At 39.0% G+C, this 23,602-nt stretch overlaps 1 protein-coding gene across 3 annotated transcripts in view; it reads left to right on the forward strand.

Annotated features, from left to right (window-relative positions):
• The window catches only part of CAV1 (caveolin 1), a 32,780-nt gene extending 18,747 nt beyond the window's left edge, over positions 1 to 14,033 (forward strand). For all 3 annotated transcript variants that reach the window (XM_068549340.1, XM_068549342.1, XM_068549343.1), the window contains exon 3: positions 11,808 to 14,033. In XM_068549340.1, the coding sequence (XP_068405441.1) occupies positions 11,808 to 12,149 (342 nt within the window). In that variant the 3' untranslated portion in view covers positions 12,150 to 14,033. The remainder of the gene's footprint in view (positions 1 to 11,807) is intronic.
• Positions 14,034 to 23,602: the final 9,569 nt, after the last annotated feature.

Genomic DNA, 23,602 nt, shown 5'->3' on the forward strand with positions numbered 1-23,602 from the left:
GCCAACAAGTGCCCAGATGGAGTAACCCTGTGGTAGAGCTTGGGAGCTGTGTCTTGGGAGCCACATAATGGGCTGTGATTATCCTTGCTTAGAACTTACAAGGACCCTAGTGTAAATCCTTTTCCTCACTAGCCAAGCAATGTTCAAACCTACAGAGATTTATTTCATTAATTTTCTATTTGTTTAATAAACAGACTTAAAGCACTGGAGGGAAAAATATTCAAGCAGTGAGGTAAGACGAAAACTATTAGTAACACTAGTTTGACTTAAGTGAATGGTAGGAAACAACCTCTGCCATCAGGAAGTGAGTTGTAGAAACTGAAAAAAAGTTAAGAGTGTTTAAAAAGCTCTGGTTCAAACAAATGTCTATGTGAACCAATGGGTAGCTTGAAAACAGTGAAGACATTTCCGTCTCTTATGTCTTTGATAGAATGGAAAGAGCTTTTATTTTCTTTAGTGCAGTAATCATTCATATTTTTCCCATGACATGCCCAGAAGTTTAAAGAATAACAAACTCCCAAGTGTAAACACAGAATTTTGTGAGCAAGTGAGACCTCTGGAGAATCCTTATCATTGTATGTTTGGATAAAATAAGATTTCCATGCATTAAACAATACAGGACTTTCTATTTGAGAAGTAAGCTTCCAACACTTTGAAGGGCTGCAGTTATCTCTCCTCAAGGATGACAAACATAAGCGCCCCCAAGGTATGGCTCCTCCCTGTTCAAGTTCAATGCTCTAGTCTCAGTGCTCCTATCACTGGTCCTTGCTTGGCCTACTTTTACACTGTTCACTGTTCCATGTCACTTGTTTGGTAACACTCAACATCAACAAGTGCCACCAAATCAATACCAGAAGCCTGAAGATTAAAAAAAAAGGAATCAAAAGATATGTAGCCTGCTTTGTACCAGGCCACCTGAAACTAGGTGCTTTTTGTAATAATGAAAATGTGAGGCCATGTGGACAGGAGAGATAGTTCCAGATTCCTGAAGAAGGCTCACGGCCAATTGGTCTCAGGTACACCAAATGTGGTTTCAGGTTCCTGACTGGGATCCCCAGAAGAAAGAGTGCACAGCATACTCAAGGAGGTATGAAAATGCTCTGGAACCCCCAAATCATCTCATCATCAAGGACAGTTTTCAGCAATTTCAAAAGGATGTATATTCGTTTCCAAGGGATGCCTTAAAAAGTATCACAAACTAGGTGGCTTAAAGCAATAGAAATTTACAGTCTCATGGTTCTGGAGTCTGGATGTCCAAAATCAAAATGTCAGCAGGGCCATGCTCCCTCTGAAACCTGCAGGGGAATCCATCCTTGTCTCTCCCTAGCTTCTGGTTTTCTGGCAATCTTTGGCATTCCTTGGCTTACAGCTGCATAACTCAAATCAATCATATGGCCTTCTCCTTGTGTCTTCACATTACCATCTACTTATAAGGATGCCAGCCATCTCAGATGGGGAGCCCACTCTACACCAGTGTGACCTCATCCTAATTATATCTACAAGACCCTGTCTCCAAATAAGGTCACATTCTGAGGTACTGGGGATTAGGACTTCATCATATCTTTTTGAGAGGAACACAATTCAATGCATAACAGGATGTAAACGAGGAGTGTATATTTTTGTTATCAGAGCAGGGAAATTTAACTTAAATTTTCAAAGTGTAATACAAACCCAAGGATCATTAATACTCCCTCCTAAGAAGAGCAAAAGATGGAGAAACCTGGTGGTTGCCTTCAGGTGAAAGGCAAAAGGCAAGGAAGAATAAGGCAAAACGGAATTAATCTAAAGCAAAGAGAGTCCTGTCTACTTGGTGTTGCTGCCACTTTCAGACACATCCAGTCACTCAGTCAGCTGGAGCATCTTCTCCCACAGGGCATGTATGCCTCATGTTTATAATAAACTCCAGAAGGCTAATGCACATGCAAGAGATGAGCTAACCCTTCTTATTTGCTTAATGGCAGAATGCAAAATAAGCACCCACCTGAACAAAATGATTTCAGGAATGCCAAGAGGTTCTCCTGTTCCAAAATAGCTCCTCCATCCTCCCAACACTGTTACTGAAATCCCTGACACTTCCCCACTTCTCCTGGTTTGGGTGCCTGGGCCAGAAGCTCCTGATGTAGTATTGACCATTGCCCCTGGCACTGTCCCAAATATTTTGCATAAGTTAAGTCATTTAATACACAGAATAATCTTATGAAGTATGTACCGTTATACCCACAATTTACAGATAAGAAACTAAGGCACAGGGAGGTTTAGTAGCTTAGCAAAGCTGAGACTCAAAGCAGCCCTCATGCTATCAAGCAGGGTACCATATTGCCTTTGAACAGTAGAGAGCAACACAGTAACTAAATATCATGCCCACTCAGATCTGAGTGTTAGATTTTTCAGATCCTCTCACCTAGCAGAGAGCTAAGACAGCCTAAGACAGTTGTTGTTTTTTTTTTCTCGAAGTGTCTTACCTATAACCACTTGCATCAAAATGAGGGAGGAGGTACAGACACCAGGACCCTACTCTCAGACACAACCGATTCAGAATCTCAGTGCCCAGAAATCTGCATTTTAACAAAGAAATGAGTGGACTAATGTTTGAGAACCACTGGCCCTACAGGAATGGAATAGGGAAAGGTACAATGTTATGGTAAACCAGAAAAAGCCACAGAGAGGTGACAAGGCAATGGGGACCCTCGTAACCAATGGTCAATGACTCAGGGGGTCCTGACCAGAGAAGAGCTTGGTTGCTGGAGAGTGAGGGTAATGCTGAGCATGGAGGTTTGACAGCAGAAGGAGGCCAGCCACATCCTCTGGCTTGGATTCACATGCCCTGTCCCGGTAGAAATGGTTATGCTGAGTCAGGGCAGCATTTTCTGTTAGTTTGGATGGGAAGCATGGTTGCAGGCAAGGGAGAGCAACCAGAGCATGTGGATTCAGAAATTCCTACGTGACTCTGATTGAGCAGGGCTTCATAAGCAGAATAAGGACTGGTGTGGGGTTAAAGAGAGTTGTGTGATGGAGGATCCAAGAGACCTAAGTCCTGAGTTTGGTTCAGTCACTGATTACAACCTCCCTCAGACTCAGGCTCCTGGTCTGTAAAATGGGGGAAATAACACCTGCCTTGAAGGTCCTCACATACAGGATGTGATGAACCAACTGAGGCATATAGTACTCTATAATGTATGTCATTGTTTTCCAAAACCTCTGTACAACTCTCCTGCCTCAGAATATATCTGCCACACTCATACCCTAAGTCCCTTAATGACACAATAAAGGACAGTTGGAGATGATGCTCTGCCTTGCTCTGTGCATCCCCCTATACCCCTGCCAGGAAAAAGAACATAGTCACCTAAATTCATTCTAAAGTACAAATTACAATGTAGGCCTCCTGCACTGGGGACACACACACACACACAGAGGGAAACATGAGGAAAAGTGGAGACTAGAGACACCAAAGAACAAATTCACTCTCCTCACTCTATCTCTTCCCCACTGGTGTGCTCTACTGATCCCCCGAAGAGCTGGGCTGCTACTTCTGCTTCTACCCCTGCTTCCCCTCCTCAACATACTCCAGTGCATGCCCCCTGCTTTGGGGCCAGATCTACACAATTGTAGTTATTCAGATCATTGAGGCAAAACCCAACCAAGCAACAACATGCTTTAATCAATATTTTCTAAATCATTCTTCCTTAAAGCTGAAGATATCTGAGTTTGAATTGCCCCCTCCTCTGTAGGCTTTCCATGCCGTTCAAGTAACTTAAATGATAACCAACCCTACGCTTCATTTTGATCAGATGGTGGTATTATAGAGCTATGGTGAAAAGAACATCTCTTTTAATAAAATGGGATACCAAAAATATCGATTAATAAAAGTGCACTTGTGAAATCAGAAAAGAATTCATAGTAGATAATATGATAGTTAATGTATGCCTACATTCTTTCAATGGACATTTATAGCTCCTTTAAAATATTATACATATTGAAGGAATATTTGCTAATTAATGTGTGCATAGTACTACTAGGAATTGTGGAGGATACCAAGATGGGTACAACAGATACAGACCTGCCCTAGGTCCTGGTTTGGTCCACTCATTTATTAATTAAGTGACCTTTCCTTACTGGGGAAATAAAAGACTATTTTCCATTCTTGTTATGAAGATAACCTAGAACTTCACAAGTTTGTGAAGAGAAGCAGATGAGTGAAACAGGACACTATATGTATAAAATATCATTATTCTGAGGTCTCTATAATGTCTGAGAAGCAACAACAGGGAGGTCAGTCCAAAGGGAGACACTCAAGGGTCCCAGCTAGAGGCCCAGGCCAGGGACTGCAGGTCCCCTCTGCACACCTCATTCTACACCCAGCCCTCTTCTCTCACTCACAGAGGTAGGTATATACCCACCTTTCTGTCCTCTTCCAGCTTGAAACCCTGGTTAGTAACGCAGCCCTCTCCCTTCAGGCAATCCTGTGCTCTCCCACAAGGTGAAGTTGCCTAGCACCTGCCGCCCCAAAGCAGCCCAAGAACACTTCAATGTTCCCACCCCAGGTTTACATTTTTCCTAGGACTGTGTGTGGATCATCTGGAAATCCAAGCAATCACGAGGATTAAGGATACAGTCCAGGCCTCCTCTTTTCAGTCGGGGCTGCAAGAACACTGCAGCTTTTTTCCTGCAGTGGTGCTAGTTCAGCCCAGTAAACAAATGGGTATTTTGCCCTTGCCCCTGAGAAAACACATAGGCATTAGAGCAAAGCTCCTGTGTTCTGGTAACATTTAATTGTGCTAGTTCTCAGCCCTCTCTACACCCACACACTCATGGACAACATTTATTCCACTGACTTCAAAGGCTGTTCAACATGTTGGAAATATGTGAGAGAACACTGAGGGGAGTTTGAAATTAGTCTCAACCCTCCTTCTGTATGTGTGGGTTTGGTTCATGTGTTAGGATTTCAGAAGTACGTAATTGATTTTTAAAACATGCATTTGTTTATACTGGGTTTAGAGTCATGAAAAATAAATCAGGATTTCTATTGCCAGTTTTTGTGTTTTTCATAATAAACAGTAGTCATTCATCCTTGTCCAATAATAAATATTTATAGGTTTAAGTTAGGAAAAGCTTTTCAGTAGAATTTCCATTCATTCATTATCCATCAACTTCCAGATGCCAGCCAGCACATGAGGAGTTTCCAGAAAGAAGCAGGAAGCAGACTAGGGCTTCCAGGCATGGAGGGGGAAGAGTATCGGCAACAAAAAGAAGTTGTCACTAAATCCAAATGGGTGTGTCATTCGCTAGTTCAGTCTTTTGCATAAGATTCCCCAGGCCCCAACCCAGAGAGTGTGATCTGAGTCTGAAATGGGCCTGAGCATCTGCATTTTAACAAGCATCCTCCCTCCAGTTGATTCTTTTGCCACACTACCCCTGTGCTGGTGCATTCAAGACATTATATTCAGAAGTCAAGATTCAGTGATGCGTCTTCTAGGTGGAGCTGGCTCTTAGTCTTTGGTGTATATCTGGGTAGAAAGCCAAGCACTTTACGGATATGTGCTGATAGCACTATCAATTGCCTAAAACTTTTCCAATATTCAGTTTGATATGAATTGTAGAAAGTTGAAAATGCTGCATTTCCTTCTCATATATTTCTAGACTTTGCTCCAGGACCAAATTCCAAGATATTTATATACATTCATTATATACATTTTTCTATAAGCTTAAAAATTGAATTATCTAACAGAAAAAAGAGCAATGTAATAGAAAATAAAACATAATCATCAAAATAAAGATGGTTTGTTTTAGTCATCTCTAGCTGCATAACCAATGACCCCCAAATTTAGTAGCTTAGAACAACAAATATTTATCATCTAACAGTGTGTCAGAAATCCAAGTGTGACTTAGCTGAGAAGTTCTGGTTCAGGGCCTCTCACAGGCTGCAGTCCAGGTGTCAGGGCTGGAGTCATCTCAAAGCCCGACTAGGAGGAGACCCATTTCCAAGCTCACTCGCATGGCCAATGGTAGGATTCAGTTCCTCCCAGGCTGCTGGATTGAGGACTCAGTTTTTCAGTGGCTGTTGGCTAGAGTTCTCCCACTTAGATCTCATTGGCCAGAATTGGGTCACATGTCTACTCTAAACTGACCACTCACCAAGGATACTAAGATTACCCTGGCAAGTCTAAACCAACTATAACTTAACTCTGAGATATAAGAATTATTTCCAAGACCTGAATAAACGAAGATTCACTTGGCAGAGAAGTGGGACTGTGGATTTAGAGCAGGCAACACACGTCTTCTGTAAACATATTGTTTGTTATTATTTATGTGCTCCATATATCCAATACAATCACAATTTTGTGATTTTTTCACAATTTTCACAAAAGTCTAAAAAGATATTTTCCCACAGAAACAGACGAGGCAAGCATCATTGCTTATTAAATCTCAAATATACTTAAAGTTTCCTTCTTGAAAATTCCTTATTCATAAGTAAAATGTCCAAATTTTGAGACAAAGAATGACCCCATGGTTTTTTAATCCTGTGTACATATAAAACGTTTTTTAAATATTTCCATTGCATACATTTAACAAGATGAAATCTTCTGAGACTTACTGTATTAGCCAGCTATTATTAAAACACAATGAGACAGATTGCTTTTCTTGACATCTGCTGATAGATTTTTGTTAACTTACGTTTCTGAAATTATAGCATCATAAGTCAATGTTGCACAAAAGTATTTAATGTCATTTATAAAAATCTAGTTATATAAACTGTTGACTCCTTATAAAGCATCTATTAAGACACAGAAATATCACTGAAGCATATTTATGCCTTTGATCTTGCAGTCTGCATAATGATTCGGACCAGAGGCGCAACTTGTTCCATAGATTACAGAACAGAAAATCAGTTCTTCGAGAAGCTGCTCAACCTCATCTGAGGCATCCCATTCTAAGAAACTAAATGGCACCTGCATGTCTTGGTTTTTGTGTTTGTTTAAAAGCAAATCTCTAACTGCTGTTCTGCTCCAAATCTAGGTGAGCAGATAAAGTTCTGCTCTGAGCAAGACCTGCCCTCCTATAGAGGGATAAGAGGAGCATGTCCCTGAGGGAATGGGATGCCAGAGTGACAGCTTTGATAAGGGATAAATCAAACCAATGATGCATGTGAACGATGAGCACACTGGGGATTGTCAGAAACAGGCATCATCATTCATTCAATGATGTTCAAATTCACATACAAGTCTAGCTGCCTTTTACATTGACTACGGAATGTGGCATCCAGATGATTGAGGATGTGTGGTGACAGCAGACAGCTGTGGAAGAGCCTAGGAGAGTTTCTAAGTCTGAATTCCAATCCTGTGCCTGCCATTAAGTGGGAAAGTATTCTTGATCCAGTCATCTGACAGCTTTGCCCATCGATTTCTCTATCTCAAATGGGACTCCTTTTCTTTAAGGATCCCTTCAGCTTTAAATACCTATGAATCTGCTAAAGCAACTACGCTTTGATTGATGGAATTGTGAACTACCTTTAGATGGAATGACTGATTACTAACAGAACTTTGTTGGGTTCAGTGCGTTATGAATACATATCAAAATGTACAATGAGGATATTTTTCAAAATATTCTCTCCAGTTTTCTTCACCCTAGATAAATGTACAGAAATGTCTGTATTAGTGTTGAGAAAAGGACATTTCTCCTAACCTCACACAGAGATACATTTCAAGTCTATGTCTTAGAAGACAATGAGACACTTACAGGAGACCTAGAGATATGAATGGGGTAGGCAGAGAAGGGACCCGGGGAGTGAGATATAACTTCCTAGGGATATTGTGTGGAGGGCAGGGCTGGACCTAGGCCTGGGAATCAGGAAGTTACAGTTCTAATTTCAGCCTTTCCACTGATTCACTTGGGACCTTGAGAATGTCTGGCCCATTTAAATCGTGCCTCAGTTTCCTTATCTGCCAATTAGAGAGAGTCCTTGGCTAGGTGCCCAGGATTGTGAGAACATAATGTTCAGGGCCATGGAAATTCAATCAGTACCAAAAATGCAAAACATCCTAGTTACTAGATGTCCTAACTTAAAATGGAAACATTAACAAGAGTAATTCCTTTAATAATCAAAATGTGAATGCTTTAGAAAGCATATCTATATGGTTGAAAATTAAGCGAATAAGACTACTGGAAGAGCTTATAGTCCTAGGGATACATAAGCAAAAAAAGGTCAAACTTGGAGTAGGACAAGTTCCAGTTTTGCCACTTATCATCCTTGTGACCTTGGGTAATTTCTTAACCTCCCACAGTAGCCTCATATGTAAAATGAGAATAAGAGCACGCATCTCAGAGGGTTGTGGTAAAGATGATTACAGATGGAAGTTAGTTCTTTTGAAGCATTGATGAGGTTTGAATTCACAGCCACCATATACTTTGCAGCTGATAGTTTCTCTTATTGCAATTAAAAAGCTTAGTCACCCAGAGCAAGTAATTTTTTAATGCCGTTTATTAAGCATTTACTGTATTGCAATGCTCTATCCCCATGCTAAGCACTTTGCATAAATTTTCTCATGATCTCTTCACAAAAGCCTATTACTATTACTGCTGCAGAAATGGAGGTGGAGAGAAACTAAACATTATTTCTGGCTTCATTGTGTTTCCTTAACCTGCCTTATTTTTTTTTCTCAGCTGCATCTAATTGGCTCTACTTTTAATATTATTTTAAGCCACTTAAAGTTTTTAAGACTAAAGCAGCAACTAACTGAATATATTTATATAACATGTTAGTTTTGTCATGTTGCTGTCCACCCCTGGAGACCTGCTCTAAATTTACCTGGATATTTGAGGATAAATAAATCATGCTCACTGCAGTTTCTGGAAAGCACTAAAAAAGCACTGAACTTGCTTTGAAATAATCAAAGCAAGTTAAAATAAAGCTTAAGAATTTCCAAAATGTTCATTGAAAAAAGCATTTATGTTTAGAAAAATTAACTTATCATTGAGAAATCTTACACACATGCATATGTTCATAGATCTTCACTAAGGACCAATTGTGTATATATGTGTATGACCTCATCGTAACACGGTCCTCAGAGACCACACTGTGGGAATTCTTACAGTTACCAGAGGGTTAAATTCAGTAAACTCTTTTTTGTTAATGTACCTTTTAATTATGAAATACTATAATCGTCTTAGAGAAAATTTGAAAAATATTTTTTTAAGCAATATGGTATTGAAGAAAGAGTCGGTATCTTTCAAACCAGATTAGAAATTCAAATCCACCTCTTATTTACCTGGACAACTTATTAAACCTTACATTTTTCTATGAAATGGGAATAATAAATTACAGAGTTGCTGTAAGTTAAATGAGAACAGTGATTGATCATGATAGTCAATCAACAAATGTCAGTAACTATCCATTCCCTTGGAAAAGAATCTCTAGGCAGACGTGCTTAAATTCTGTTCTGTAAAGAGATAGGAATCCTCTGTTCCCATAAAGTGCTTACCAGCCTTCTTTGGTAATAGACTATTTTCTAATAAAAAGCAATGGACCCTTTTCTATTGTACACTCAAAATGTATGCACCCACTTCAGGGCATTCATGGACCAACACTGCCCATCCTTTGACTCAGATTAAGAACACCTGCTCTAGTGCATTCATTCTGACTTCACCAAATCCTCTTACAAAATAAGGTCATCTTTAAAAAATAAAATTCTTTGGGTACCTTTCAGTTGAATGAAGGAAAACAGCAGGGCTTTATTTTTAATAGCTCTAGGAAAATGCATTATCCAAGCAAAACCCCACAGTAGACAAGTAAACTGCACAGAAACTTCATTAAAGGACTGATCTGACTTGCCGCATATTTAGAACAGCCTTTGAAAACACACAAGTAAATGTTTACTTCTGAGTCTAGATCTAAATGAAGAAAACATTAGAACAACAATAAATTTACTTAACTTCATTTAGATAATTGTGGACATACCATTTTTATATATTACATATTCTTAAGGACATTGGACAACAGATCAAGAAACAGAATGTTCTAGAAAATAAACCTTAACTATTGGTAAGTATTATGTACTTTTTACATAAGAGGTTTTATTGTGTTGAATCAAAAGTGGCTCCTTGGCACTGAGAGGCTCCATGGAGTCACCCAAGTCCTCGTTCCCTAATCCTGAGATTAGCTGGATTGCTGCTAGCAGTCATCAACTTGTTTGGATTTCAAACTACATTAGATCCCTTCATATAGCTGCCACCACCAAGCAGTTAAGCTGGCTCTGTCCTATTCTTTTGCTGGTAATTTTTTTACCCTATGCTTCAGTTTAGTCTATATAATCCTTCCAGAGGGATAAAACCTCCTGGGAATTAATTGCTTAAGTGAACACATACTGTGGGAGAGAATGCTATTTGGGAAAGGGGCCAAGTTTGCATTCTGTCCCCACCATTGCTTTGTGTTTGACTTTAGCAAGTCACCTTCACCTCTCTAAACCTAAGTATCTTCTTTTGTAAAATGACAACCTACCTTCCCAGATTGGTTTGAAACCCCAGATCACATGGAGACAACGCATGTAGAAGCACTTGGTAACTGTTAAGTGCTACGTGACTGCAAACTCATTTGATTACTTCCTAGTGGCCACCAAAAGGGACTAGTACAGGTGTGGACCACTGATGTTTGCATCTGTCCTTATTCAAAACCTTGCTGTTTGTTCAATTCAAAAATTAAGTTCTCTCTTAACATTTTCTTAACTGCCTTCCTAATTTTCTTCTTGCTTTTAATGTCACCTCTGCTCTCTCTAGCAGGAAAACCTGAAGCTCAAAGCTCAAAGCTCAAAACTCATCTTAGGCTTTTCTCTCTCCCTATCCTTGAAGTAATTAAGTCCTGTGGATTCTTCCTTTAACATCCTGAAATTCATTATTTATTCTTTTCTTTTTTCTTTTTCATGGCCTATTCCAGTTTTGGCCCTACCATCTCAAACTTGGGATACAGCAAGAATCTCTCTGCCTTGAGTCTCTTTTCCTTTTTTCTCAGGCTGGACACTGATATCAAATTCATGTTGATAAATGACTGCATTGATTGTGGCTGCATTCCTCTGCTCCAACATCTTCAAAGACCCCCACTGTATATAAAATAAAATTGAATCTGGCCTCAACCCATCTTTCCAGCCGTGGCCACACAGGTCTATTTGACTGTGACACTCACTGTATCATCCTTCCTTGTTCCTGGGGCCTTGCTCACTGCATTTTCAAGATCCCTTCTTCCTTCCTTTCCAAATCATACCCCATTTTCCAATCCCTGCTCAAGTCCCACCACCCCATGAAGACTTCTTGAATCCTCAGAGCTCACAATGATCTAATTTCCTGAAGATATTCTACCAGTTGAGTGTTTGAAGAGTTGATAATCAGTTATGAACTAACTACACCTTAACATTGTGTGTGTAGTTGTCTTGGAGTCAATTAACTTAGGTCATGTCATTTACATTTTATTGAGTGCCATGTATACTTATCCATGTTGCTGGGTTTTACTTGAAGGCAGGAATTTTATCATATCCATTTAGTTTCCCTCAGAGCAGCAGTTTTCAACCTTTCACACAGCAAAGAAGCACCTGGAGGACATGTTAGAAAATCTCCTTGATGCCACTCCTAGGGATTTTTGTGAGGCCCAAATCTCTGAATTTCCTACAAATTCCAAGCGAGGCTTATGCTGCTGGGTGCCTTTTAGCATCTTACACAGAACCTGTACATAAAAGCTAATATATATTTATGCATACTCAGAAATGGGTTTTTTTTTCTTTTTTTCTTCTATTTCATGCTCATGTTCTGTCACTTCTTCCTTTTAGATTGATTTTGAAGATGTGATTGCAGAACCAGAAGGGACACACAGTTTCGATGGCATCTGGAAGGCCAGCTTCACCACCTTCACTGTGACGAAGTACTGGTTTTACCGTTTGCTGTCTGTCCTCTTTGGCATCCCAATGGCACTCATCTGGGGCATTTACTTTGCCATTCTCTCTTTTCTGCACATCTGGGCAGTTGTACCGTGCATTAAGAGTTTCTTGATTGAGATTCAGTGCATCAGCCGTGTCTATTCCATCTACGTCCACGCCTTCTGTGACCCGCTATTTGAGTCTATTGGCAAAATATTCAGCAATATCCACATCAACACGCAGAAAGAAATATAAATGACATTTCAAGGATAGAAGTATATCTGATTCTTTTTTTCCCTTTTAATTTTCTTGGTGCCAATTTCAAGTTTCAAGTTGCTAGCAACAATATATGAATGAATTTTCTTGGTTCAGAGCAAAGAAATCACTCAGTTTTCATAACTATTATTTGTCTCTTCTGAGCTATTTCTTCTATTTTTGGGGTGTTATGAATTTTTAAAACCCATTTAAAATATTTTCCTTACATTTGGATCATTGTTTTATTGGCTGAGATATGAACCTATCGTTGAAAGATAATTTGAGAGAAATATGAAGAACTGAGGAGGAAAAAAGAAAAAAAAGAACTAACAACCTCAACTGCCTATTCTAAAATGTTGATCATTTTATGGTAAGGGAAGAATTCAAGGCTATTGCCATTGAGTGTACAGGTATGTGGGCAGTTTTCAACCAACTCTTCCCTCTGAACTGTTAGTGAATTGCTGCCATTCACCTTAATGATCCAGTGGAATCTAGTGATCTTTATCAAGTTAGAAAATATAATCTGCACGTGATCCGACTAATGCCTTACTCTCTTGAAATTTTAACCTGTGATACTTTCTATGCCTGAATATTTGTTATATAGATGATGACACCTAAGTGCCTTCCTGTTCTTCAGGTTTTCCTTTTCAAATAGGGTCCACCTCATCAACTTTCATTAGGTCAGCAGCCTCCCTGAAGACCAAAATTAGAAAAATCCATTACCTAGTTCTTCACACTTGTTTCTGACTCTGAAATACAGAATCAGATGAAGTTCATGTCTGCACTTGATGACACAACATCTTTACCCATATCGAGTATGGTCCACATCAGCCCCATTAAACGAATTAAGGTGGATAAATGGGGCCAAGCCCTCTCTGGGCTAGCAGGAGTAGAAGCCAACTTTCCCTGTCTCTCACCAGCTGAATGAGGTCAGCATGTCTATTCAGCTTCGTTTATTTTCAAGAATAATCACGCTTTCCTGACTCCAAACTAATCCATCACTGGGGTGGTTTAGTGGCTGAACATTGTGTTCCCTTTTCAGCTGATCAGTGGGCCTCCGGGGAAGGGCTCATAAAATGGAGGCCATTGTGTGAGACTGTCAGAGTTGTTGCAAATGTGACCCCTTCAAAGTAAAGCACTTGCAACTGTCTGTAATGCTGTGACACATGGCCCCTCCCCCTGCCAGGAGCTTTGGACCTAATCCAAGCATCACTTTGCTCAGAGAGAAGATGGGGGAGGAGGCAGTAATAAAAGATTGAGGTAATTTTGCTGGAATAAATTCAAATTCTTCTGAACTCAAACTGAGGAATTTTACCTGTAAACCTGAGTCATACAGAAAGCTGCCTGGTACATCCAAAAGCTTTTTATTCCTCCTGCTCATATTAAGATTCTTCCCAGGGGGACTTTATTTTTAACCTTCAGTTATGCTTTTATTTTTATTTCCATACACCTGTTGGAATTCTGCTTGTTTTTTTTTTGTTTGTTTGTTTGTTTTTTGGCCTCTTCCAGTTTTCCTGACACCTTAATTGCCAACCTGTTACCTACTTAGGTTTTTTGCATTTAAAACAGACACTGGCATGGACATAGTTTTACTTTTAAACTGTGTACATAACTGAAAATGTACTATACTGAATAATTTTTAAGTGCAAAGATATTTTTTATCTTTATATGAGGAAAATCACTTGGGAAATTGCTTTGTGATTCAATCTGTAAACTGTGTATCCCAAGACATGTCTGTTCTATATAGATGCTTAGTCCCTTGTACAAATCAAGGGCTGGTCCAAAAGATTGCTGAAATTTTATATGCTTACTGATATTTTACACTTTTTTATCCTGCATGTCCTGTAAAGTTATAAGTCTGCACAATAAAAATGTTTAACAGTTTGTCAGCTTTATTATTTTTCCTCAAATCAGGTCTGTATGTGTTGACTTCTGTGGTGTGTGTGTGTGTGTGTGTGTGTGTGTAATGAGCATATTCATGGTGTGTGTACATATTTGTAGTATGTTTTTGGGGGTGGTGGTCTTCCACTTTTCAACTATTACAAAGTCATTTAGTTGGGCTCTTTCTTCTAAGGCCATCAACATTCATGAGTTACTTCAGGTGAAAGTTATAATTAATAAGAAATATTTGTTTAGCAGTTTACTCAATGTTTTGTTTTATGTCATCTAATTTGAGCTCCCAACAACTTTATGTGATAGATATTAACTTTCTCCTTGATAAATGATACATTCAGGGAGGGGGGTTTGCTTTGAATTTTTGCCATTTCTTAACTGGAATTTCTTAAGATGCACACTTCAGAAATAATTTATTTTGGCCTTGGCTAAGTTTACATTAAGAACTTCTGTATTAGTCAGGGTGCTCCACAGAAACAGAACCAATAGGAAATACAAATATGAAATATACATATATGAATATATTAGGAAACTACATATAGAGAAAGAGAGAGAGAGATCAAGGAGTAAGAAACTGGTCCATACAAGTTAAGGAAGCTAAAAAGTCTCAAGGTCTGCAGGGTAAGTCAACAAGCTGGAGACTCAGTAGAACTGATGGTGTAGTTCTAGACCAAAAGCTGGCAGGCTGAGACCCAGGAAAAGCTGATGTTTCACTTTGAGTTCAAAGGCAGGACAAAACCAATGTTCCAATTCAAAAGAAGTCAGGCAGGAGGAATTCTCTCTTACTCAGGAAAGGATCAGTCTTTCTGTTCTGTTCAGTCCTTCAACTGATTGGATGGGGCACACCCACATTAGAGAGGGCAATCTGCTTTACTCAGTCTACCAATTTATTTATTTTTTTTATGTTTTTTTTTCCTTCTTAGTCATCCATTTTATACACATCAGTGTATACATGTCAATCCCAATCTCCCAATTCATCACACCACAAGCCTCACCTCCTGCCGCTTTCCCCTCTTGGTGTCCATATGTTTTTTCTCTACTTCTCTGTCTCAATTTCTGCTTGGCAAACCAGTTTATCTGTACCATTTTCTAGGTTCCACATATATGCGTTAATATACGATACTTGTTTTTCTCTTTCTGACTTACTTCACTCTGTATGACAGTCTCCAGATCCATCCACGTATCTACAAATGACCCAATTTCGTTCCTTTTTATGGCTGAGTAATATTCCATTGTATATATGTCCCACAACTTCTTTATCTATTTGTCTGTTGATGGGCATTGAGGTTGCTTCCATGACCTGGCTATTGTAAATAGTGCTGCAGTGAACATTGGGGTGCATGTGTCTTTTGGAATTATGGCTTTCTCTGGGTATATGCCCAGTAGTGGGATAGCTGGGTCATATGGTAATTCTATTTTCAGTTCTTTAAGGAACCTCCATACTGTTCTCCATAGTGGCTGTATCAATTTACTTTCCCACCAACAGTGCAAGAGGGTTCCCTTTTCTCCACACCCTCTGCAGCATTTGGTGTTTGTAGATTTTCTGATGATGCCCATTCTAACTGGTGTGAGGTGATAACTCATTGTAGTTTTGATTTGCATTTCTCTAATAATTAGTGATGGTGAGCAGCTTTTCACGTGCTTCTTGGCCATCTGGATGTCTTCTTTGGAGAAATGTCTATTTAGGTCTTCTGCCCATTTTTGGATTGGGTTGTTTGTTTTTTTTAATATTGAGCCGCATGAGCTGTTTATATATTTTGGAAATTAATCCTTTGTCCGATGATTCACTTGCAAATATTTTCTCCCATTCTGAGGGTTGTCTTTTCATCTGGTTTATGGTTTCCTTTGCTATGCAAAAGCTTTAAAGTTTCATTAGGTCCCACTTGTTTATTTTTGTTTTTATTTCCATTACTCTAGGAGGTGGATCAAAAAAGATCTTGCTGTGATTTATGTCAAAGAGTGTTCTTCCTATGTTTTCCTCTAAGAGTTTTATAGTGTCCAGTCTTATATTTAGGTCTCTAATCCATTTTGAGTTTATTTTTGTGTATGGTGTTAGGGAGTATTCTAATTTCATTCTTTTACATGTAGCTGTCCAGTTTTCCCAGCACCACTTATTGAAGAGACTGTCTTTTCTCCATTGTATATCTTTGCCTCCTTTGTCATAGATTAGTTGACCATAGGTGTGTGGGTTAATCTCTGGGCTTTCTATCCTGTTCCATTGATCTATGTTTCTGTTTTTGTGCCAGTACCATATTGTCTTGATTACTGTAGCTTTGTAGTATAGTCTGAAGTCAGGGAGTCTGATTCCTCCAGCTCCATTTTTTTGCCTCAAGACTGCTTTGGCTATTCGGGGTCTTTTGTGTCTCCATACAAATTTTAAGATGATTTGTTCTAGCTCCGTAAAAAATGCCATTGGTAATTTGATAGGGATTGCATTGAATCTGTAGATTGCTTTGGGTAGTATACTCATTTTCACAATGTTGATTCTTCCAAGCCAAGAACATGGTATATCTCTCCATCTGTTGGTATCATCTTTAATTTCTTTCATCAGTGTCTTATAGTTTTCTGCATACAGGTCTTTTGTCTCCCTAGGTAGGTTTATTCCTAGGTATTTTATTCTCTTTGTTGCAATGGTAAATGGGAGTGTTTCCATAATTTCTCTTTCAGATTTTTCATCATTAGTGTATAGGAATGCAAGAGATTTCTGTGCATTAATTTTGTATCCTGCAACTTTACCATATTCATTAATTAGCTCTAGCAGTTTTCTGGTGGCAGTTTTAGGATCCTCTATGTATAGTATCATGTCATCCGCAAACAGTGACAGTTTTACTTCTTCTTTTCCAATTTGTATTCCTTTTATTTCTTTTTCTTCTCTGATTGCCGTGGCTAGGACTTCCAGAACTATGTTGAATAATAGTGGTGAGAGTGGACATCCTTGTCTCGTTCCTGATCTTAGAGGAAATGCTTTCAGTTTTTCACCATTGAGAATGATGTTTGCTGTGGGTTTGTCATATATGGCCTTTATTATGTTGAGGTAGGTTCCCTCTATGCCCACTTTCTGGAGAGTTTTTATCAGAAATGGGTGTTGAATTTTGTCAAAAGCTTTTTCTGCATCTATTGAGATGATCATATGGTTTTTATTCTTCAGTTTCTTAATATGGTGTATCACATTGATTGATTTGCGTATATTGAAGAATCCTTGCATCCCTGGGATAAATCCCACTTGATCGTGGTGTATGATCCTTTTAATGTGTTGTTGGATTCTGTTTGCTAGTATTTTGTTGAGGATTTTTGCATCTATATTCATCAGTGATATTGGTCTGTAATTTTCTTTTTTTGTAGTGTCTTTGTCTGGTTTTGGTATCAGGGTGATGGTGGCCTCATAGAATGAGTTTGGGAATGTTCCTTCCTCTGCAATTTTTTGGAAGAGTTTGAGAAGGATGGGTGTTAGCTCTTCTCTAAATGTTTGATAGAATTCACCTGTGAAGCCATCTGGTCCTGGACTTTTGTTTGTTGGAAGATTTTTAATCACAGTTTCAATTTCATTACTTGTGATTGGTCTGTTCATATTTTCTGTTTCTTCCTGATTCAGTCTTGGAAGGTTATACCTTTCTAAGAATTTGTCCATTTCTTCCAGGTTGTCCATTTTATTGGCATAAAGTTGCTTGTAGTAGTCTCTTAGGATGCTTTGTATTTCAGCGGTGTCTGTTGTAACTTCTCCTTTTTCATTTCTGATTTTATTGATTTGAGTCCTCTCCCTCTTTTTCTTGATGAGTCTGGCTAATGGCTTATCAATTTTGTTTATCTTCTCAAAGAACCAACTTTTAGTTTTATTGATCTTTGCTATTGTTTTCTTTGTTTCTATTTCATTTATTTCTGCTCTGATCTTTATGATTTCTTTCCTTCTGCTAACTTTGGGTTTTGTTTGTTCTTCTTTCTCTAGTTTCTTTAGGTGTAAGGTTAGATTGTTTACTTGAGATTTTTCTTGTTTCTTTAGGTAGGCTTGTATAGCTATAAACTTCCCTCTTAGAACCGCTTTTGCTGCATCCCATAGGTTTTGGGTCGTCGTGTTTTCATTGTCATTTGTCTCTAGGTATTTTTTTATTTCCTCTTTGATTTCTTCAGTGATCTCTTGGTTATTTAGTAACGTATTGTTTAGCCTGCATGTGTTTGTCTTTTTTACGTTTTTTTCCCTGTAATTCATTTCTAATCTCATCGCGTTGTGGTCAGAAAAGATGCTTGATATGATTTCAATTTTCTTAAATTTACTGAGGCTTGATTTGTGACCCAAGATGTGATCTATCCTGGAGAATGTTCCGTGCGCACTTGAGAAGAACGTGTAATCTGCTGTTTTTGGATGGAATGTCCTATATATATCAATTAAATCTATCTGGTCTATTGTGTCATTTAAAGCTTCTGTTTCCTTATCTATTTTCATTTTGGATGATCTGTCCATTGGTGTAAGTGAAGTGTTAAAGTCCCCCACTATTATTGTGTTACTGTCGATTTCCTCTTTTATAGCTGTTAGCAGTTGCCTTATGTATTGAGGTGCTCCTATGTTGGGTGCATATATATTTATAATTGTTATATCTTCTTCTTGGATTGATCCCTGGATCATTATGTAGTGTCCTTCCTTGCCTCTTGTAACATTCTTTATTTTAAAGTCTATTTTATCTGATATGAGTATAGCTACTCCAGCTTTCTTTTGATTTCCATTTGCATGGAATATCTTTTTCCATCCCCTCACTTTCAGTCTGTATGTGTCCCTAGGTCTAAAGTGGGTCTCTTGTAGACAGCATATATATGGGTCTTGTTTTTGTATCCATTCAGCCAGTCTATGTCTTTTGGTTGGGGCATTTAATCCATTCACGTTTAAGGTAATTATCGATATGTATGTTCCTATGACCATTTTCTTAATTGTTTTGGGTTTGTTTTTGTAGGTCCTTTTCTTCTCTTGTGTTTCCCACTTAGAGAAGTTCCTTTAGCATTTGTTGTAGAGCTGGTTTGGTGGTGCTGAATTCTCTTAGCTTTTGCTTGTCTGTAAAGCTTTTGATTTCTCCATCAAATCTAAATGAGATCCTTGCCGGGTAGAGTAATCTTGGTTGTAGGTTCTTCCCTTTCATCACTTTAAGTATATCATGCCACTCCCTTCTGGCTTGCAGAGTTTCTGCTGAGAAATCAGCTGTTAACCTTATGGGAGTTCCCTTGTATGTTATTTGTCGTTTTTCCCTTGCTGCTTTCAATAATTTTTCTTTGTCTTTAATTTTTGCCACCTTGATTACTATGTGTCTCGGCTTGTTTCTCCTTGGGTTTATTCTGTATGGGACTCTCTGCGCTTCCTGGACTTGGGTGGCTATTTCCTTTCCCATGTTAGGGAAGTTTTCGACTATAATCTCTTCAAATATTTTCTCTGGTCCTTTCTCTCTCTCTTCTCCTTCTGGGACCCCTATAATGCGAATGTTGTTGCGTTTAATGTTGTCCCAGAGGTCTCTTAGGCTGTCTTCATTTCTTTTCATTCTTTTTTCTTTAGTCTGTTCCGCAGCAGTGAATTCCACCATTCTGTCTTCCAGGTCACTTATCCGTTCTTCTGCCTCAGTTATTCTGCTATTGATTCCTTCTAGTGTAGTTTTCATTTCAGTTATCGTATTGGTCATCTCTGTTTGTTTGTTCTTTAATTCTTCTAGGTCTTTGTTAATCATTTCTTGCATCTTCTCAATCTTTGCCTCCATTCTTATTCCGAGGTCCTGGATCATCTTCACTATCATTATTCTGAATTCTTTTTCTGGAAGGTTGCCTATCTCCACTTCATTTAGTTGTTTTTCTGGGGTTTTTTCTTGTTCCTTCATCTGGTACATAGCCCTCTGCCTTTTCATCTTCTCTATCTTTCTGTAACTGTGGTTTTTGGTCCACAGGCTGCAGGATTGTAGTTTTTCTTGCTTCTGCTGTCTGCCCTCTGGTGGTTGAGGCTATCTAAGAGGCTTGATGGGAGGCTCTGGTGGTGGGTAGAGCTGACTGTTGCTGTGGCGGTCAGAGCTCAGTAAAACCTTAATCCACTTGACTGTTGATGGGTGGGGCTGGGTTCCCTCCCTGTTGGTTGTTTTGCCTGAGGCAACCCAACACTGGAGCCTACCCGTGCTCTTTGGTGGGGTTAATGGCAGACTCTGGGAGGGCTCACGCCAAGGAAAACTTCCCAGAACCTCTGCTGCCAGTGTCCTTATCCCCACGGTGAAACAGAGCCACCACTCGCCTCTGCAGGAGACCCCCCAACACCAGCAGGTAGGTCTGGTTCAGTCTCCCCCAGGGTCACTGCTCCTTCCCCTGGGTCCCGATGCACACATTACTTTGTGTGTGCCCTCCAAGAGTGGGGTCTCTGTTTCTCCCAGTCCTGTCAAAGTCCTGCACTCAATTCCCACTAGGCTTCAAAGTCTGATTCTCTAGGAATTCCTCCTCCCTTAGCTGGACCCCCAGGTTGGGAAGCCTGACGTGGGGCTCAGAACCTTCACTCCAGTGGGTGGACTTCTGTGGTATAAGTGCTCGCCAGTCTGTGAGCCACCCACCCAGCAGTTATGGGATTTGATTTTACTCTGATTGCGCCCCTCCTACCGTCTCACTGTGGCTTCTCCTCTGTCTTTGGACGTGGGGTATCCTCCTTGGTGAAGTCCAGGGTCTTCCTGTCAATGATTGTCCAGCAGCCAGTTGCGATTCTGGTGCTCTCGCAAGAGGGAGTGAGAGCACGTCCTTCTACTCCGCCATCTTGGTTCACCATCAACAAGGTCCATTTTAATTTCTTTTCATATTAATTTTCAGCATAATATTTTATTTGATTAAATAGTTCCATCACTAAGAAAAGTTGAAAACCACTGCCTTGATGAAATAAATACATCTTTTATAGCAACTTAGATCTTAAATGAAAGGCTAGTGCTTGCTTTTGTGATTATCACTCAAATATGTCCTAATAATATTTTTTTGAAATCCAGGCTAAACTGAGATGACCAAACTCAGAAAATATCTATCAAAACCATGAATAAATATACAGTAGCCTTGTAAACTCTCATACTCCAGATCTAACAGAAATGAGTAATAATTTGAGTGGGATGAACAGGAAAAAACTAGGAGTGTCATTTATATTCCTGAGGAGGAAACAAATTTAACAGTGAGGTTTTGGCATTAGGACAAATATATGGGATGACATCAAATATTGCTCAGGCAACTTACAAATAAAATATCAGCCTTCAGTATCTACATTGGACTAAAACAACTTCTTTAGTTCTTCTTATTTCACCTTCAACCTCAAACAATAATGAATGCAAATAATAAGAAATACTGTAGCAGAAAAAAACTTTGACGTTAGAAGCAGGGAACTGTAATCAAATCCTCAACCAACTTCAAAACCAAATCTGTGACCTTGGATAAGTCACATAACTATGTCCTCCTAAATCAGCAGTCATAATGCCTCCTATCTCATGAGACTGTGGTTCAAATTAAAAAGTAAAAATGCCTAAAACAGAGCCAAACCTCAAGGGAAATAGAAAGTTTCAAACAGCCCTTCACTCCATCACCCTATCTCATTCTTTCCAGTGTCTCAGGGTCACTTACCTGCTTTTCTTAACACATCCAATTGGAAGAATCAACATTGTGAAAATGACCATACTACCCAAAGCAATCTACAGATTCAATGCAATCCCTATCAAATTACCAATGGCATTTTTCACAGAAGTAGAACAAAAAATCTTACAATTTGTATGGAAACACAAAAGATCCCGAATAGCCAAAGAAAGCCAATCTTCAGAAAGAAAAATGGAGCTGGAGGAATCAGGCTCCCTGACTTCAGACTATACTACAAAGCTGCAGTAATCAAGACAGTATGGTTCTGGCACAAAAACAGAAATATAGATCAATGGAATAGGATAGAAAGCCTAGAGATAAACCCACACACATATGGTCACCTTATTTTTGACAAAGGAGGCAAGAATATACAATGGAGAAAAGACAGCCTCTTCAATAAGTGGTGTTGGGAAAAACAGACAGCTACATGTAAAACAATGAAATTAGAACACTTCCTAACACCACACACAAAAATAAACTCAAAATGGATTAAAGACCTAAATGTAAGGCCAGACACTATCAAACTCTTAGAGGAAAACATAGGCAGAACACTCTATGACATAAATCACAGCAAGATCCTTTTTGACCCACCACCTAGAGAAACGGAAATACAATAAAAAATAAACAAATGGGACCTAATGAAACTTAAAAGCTTTTACACAGCAAAGGAAACCATAAACAAGACAAAAAAACAACCCTCAGAATGGGAGAAAATATTTGCAAATGAAGCAACTGACAAAGGATTAATCTCCAAAATTTACAAGCAGCTCATACAGCTCAATATCAAAAGAACAAACAACCCAATCCAAAAAGGGGCAGAAGACCTAAATAGACATTTCTCCAAAGTAGACATACAGATTGCCAACAAACGCATGAAAAGATGCTCAACATCATTAATCATTAGAGAAATGCAAATCAAAACTACAATGAGATACCATCTCACACCAGTCAGAATGGCCACCATCAAAAAATCTAGAAACAATAAATGCTGGAGAGGATGTGGAGAAAAGGGAACCCTCCTGCACTATTGGTGGGAATATAAATTGATACAGCCACTATGGAGAACAGTATGGAGGTTCCTTAAAAAACTAAAAGTAGAACTACCATATGACCCAGCAATCCCACTACAGGGCATATACCCTGAGAAAACCATAATTCAAAAAGAGACATGTACCACAATGTTCATTGCAGCACTATTTACAATAGCCAGGACATAGAAGCAACCTAAATGTCCATCGACAGACGAATGGATAAAGAAGATGTGGCACATATATACAATGGAGAATTACTCAGCCATAAAAAGGAACAAAATTGAGTTATTTGTAATGAGGTGGATGGACCTGGAGTCTGTCATATAGAGTGAAGTAAGTTAGAAAGAGAAAAACAAGTACCATATGCTAACACACATATATGGAATCTAAAAAAACGGTACTGATGATCCTAGTGGCAGGGCAGGAATAAAGACGCAGACGTAGAGAACAGACTTGAGGACACAGGGTGGGAAGGGGAAGCTGGGACGAAGTAAGAGAGTAGCATTGACATATATACACTACCAAATGTGAAATGGATGGCTAGTGGGAAGCAGCTGCATAGCACAAGGAGATAAACTCGATGCTTTGTGACGACCTGGAGGGGTGGGATAGGGAGGGTGGGAGGGAGGCTCAAGAGGGAGGAGATATGGGGATATATGTATACATATAGCTGATTCACTTTGTTGTACAGCAGAAACTAACACAACATTGTAAATCAATTATATTCCAATAAAGATATATAATATATATATATATATATATAAACACACATCCTAGCCATTCTCTTGCCTGTCTTCATAAACCATATTTCTTCTTGTGCTTATCAATATGGACTGAGTCAAAATGTCCAAAATCTACCCGACGTTTTACTTCAAGGACCTATCATTGTCCGACTTCCATTTCTTGTCTCTATAGTCACACTAA

This window comes from Eschrichtius robustus, chromosome 8 (genome assembly GCF_028021215.1).
Source record: "Eschrichtius robustus isolate mEscRob2 chromosome 8, mEscRob2.pri, whole genome shotgun sequence".
Taxonomy (NCBI): domain Eukaryota; kingdom Metazoa; phylum Chordata; class Mammalia; order Artiodactyla; family Eschrichtiidae; genus Eschrichtius; species Eschrichtius robustus.